The sequence below is a fragment of the Silene latifolia genome, chromosome 7, assembly GCF_048544455.1.
Source record: "Silene latifolia isolate original U9 population chromosome 7, ASM4854445v1, whole genome shotgun sequence".
Taxonomy (NCBI): Eukaryota; Viridiplantae; Streptophyta; class Magnoliopsida; order Caryophyllales; family Caryophyllaceae; genus Silene; species Silene latifolia.
Window position 1 is genome coordinate 88,375,051 of NC_133532.1, and position 1,725 is coordinate 88,376,775.

The 1,725-nt window shown below is 39.1% G+C and overlaps 1 protein-coding gene across 1 annotated transcript; it reads right to left on the bottom strand.

Annotated features, from left to right (window-relative positions):
• Nucleotides 1-303: 303 nt before the first annotated feature.
• LOC141590336 (uncharacterized) lies at nucleotides 304-1,725 on the bottom strand. The gene is made up of 2 exons (XM_074410933.1): nucleotides 1,288-1,725; nucleotides 304-1,047 (listed from the first exon to the last, which is right to left on the bottom strand). The coding sequence occupies exons 1-2, from the start codon at nucleotides 1,723-1,725 to the stop codon at nucleotides 304-306; spliced, it is 1,182 nt and encodes a 393-aa protein (XP_074267034.1).

Genomic DNA, 1,725 nt, shown 5'->3' on the forward strand with positions numbered 1-1,725 from the left:
GTTCGTTTATGTCTTACGGTTCATAGGAAGATTTGGGTCCCGGAGCCGAATCGATTAAATTGTACAACACCTACAAGTCGACTTACTTTCCTCCTATTCAACTTCTAAGCATGGTCTAACAAGACTCGAGTTGGTTTATATCTTATAAGTCTTATTGAGTAGATAAGAGATGGTTGTAAATGCAAGGATTCATAGGCTTGGCATTTCTTTTCCTTTTTTTGCAAGAAAAGCATGCCGTATAATCATCCATATAGGGAATAAAAGGCAAATCTTACAAAAGTATAACCAATAAACTTAGACTACTCATACATTGATAGACTCAACTATGTCATCATCCAATGATGAATGAGTGACAAACAATAACCTGATTTTCACTACATACTGGACTTTTCTAATAACATAAGCACTATCATGCTCCAACCCCTGGAGAATTCGCAAATTTCTCTCTTCCCAGAGACTGTATACCACCGCACTGAGGTAGCTGACAAACCATTTGGCCTTCCAATGCCTACTTTGCCTCCTAGCAACAATCCAATGCAATTCCTTTTTGAGATTCATTGTTCTACCTGTTACATTCATCCATGCTAGTATACCCTGCCAAACTGAGGCAGAAAACCTACACTTGAAGAACAAATGCTGATGAGTCTCACACTGTTCCTTGCATAAAACACAGCGGTTCACAAGCATTATATGTCTCCTCTGAAGCTGATCCACAGTAGCAAGTCTCTGTTGCATAGCAAGCATAGTAAAAACACTATGTTTAGGGAGTACAGCACGAGTCCAGACTATCCTTGCCCAGCTAACAACCCTCCCTTTGCATCTGAATTTATCATACAGCAGATGGAGTTTGAGCTTATTCTGCTGCATACAATCTTTAAGGACAGCAATAGCCTCAGGAATCCCTCCTGCAATTTCCAATAAATTATTTCTGACTTTAAGAATGCAACGCCAACTTTCTGAATGGTAGCTCTTAGGTTCCATAGTCCAAAAATCCCCAGATTTTATGTTATAAGTGAAATTCCAGGTAACCCAAGAACTGTCAGAGTACTGCACAATATGCCAAATTCATTTACAAATAAGGCATTTATTCCAAGCTAATACTTCTTTGATATTAAATCCCCCTTCCTGATAAGGGTTGCAGCAAGATGTCCAACTTTTAAGAATAAGTTTCCTATGCCCCTCTTCAGCATTCCATAGGAAATTTCTGCAATATGTAGTAATGAGTTTGATCACTCCTTTAGGAATCAAAAGAGTAGAGCACTAGAACTGTTCAAGCCCAAGGATTACAGAATTGAGTAGGCTTATCTTCGCAGCATAGGACAGTTTATAGTTAGACCAATGATGCAAAGCCTTCTGAACTTTAGTGAGGAGGTCAGCAAACATTGCTTTGTTGAGCTTGCCTTCATTTAATGGGACACCCAAATATCTAAAGGGGAATTCTCCTTCAGTGTATCCAGTGCTAGTAAGGATGGCTTGCTTAATACCAGGGTTAATCCCTCCCATATAGATGCTGGTTTTCTCAGGATTGGCATGTAAACCAGACATTTGTGCAAAAGAGTTCAAAGACTCAGTTACAGCAAGAACAGAAAGAATATCACCTCTAACCAATAACATTAGGTCATCTGCAAAAATCAAATGATTCAAACCCAGTTTTCCACACTTTGGATGGTAAGTAACCTGGTGCTTCTGATGAATGACTCTTAAAATGCGTGACAAAACCTCCAT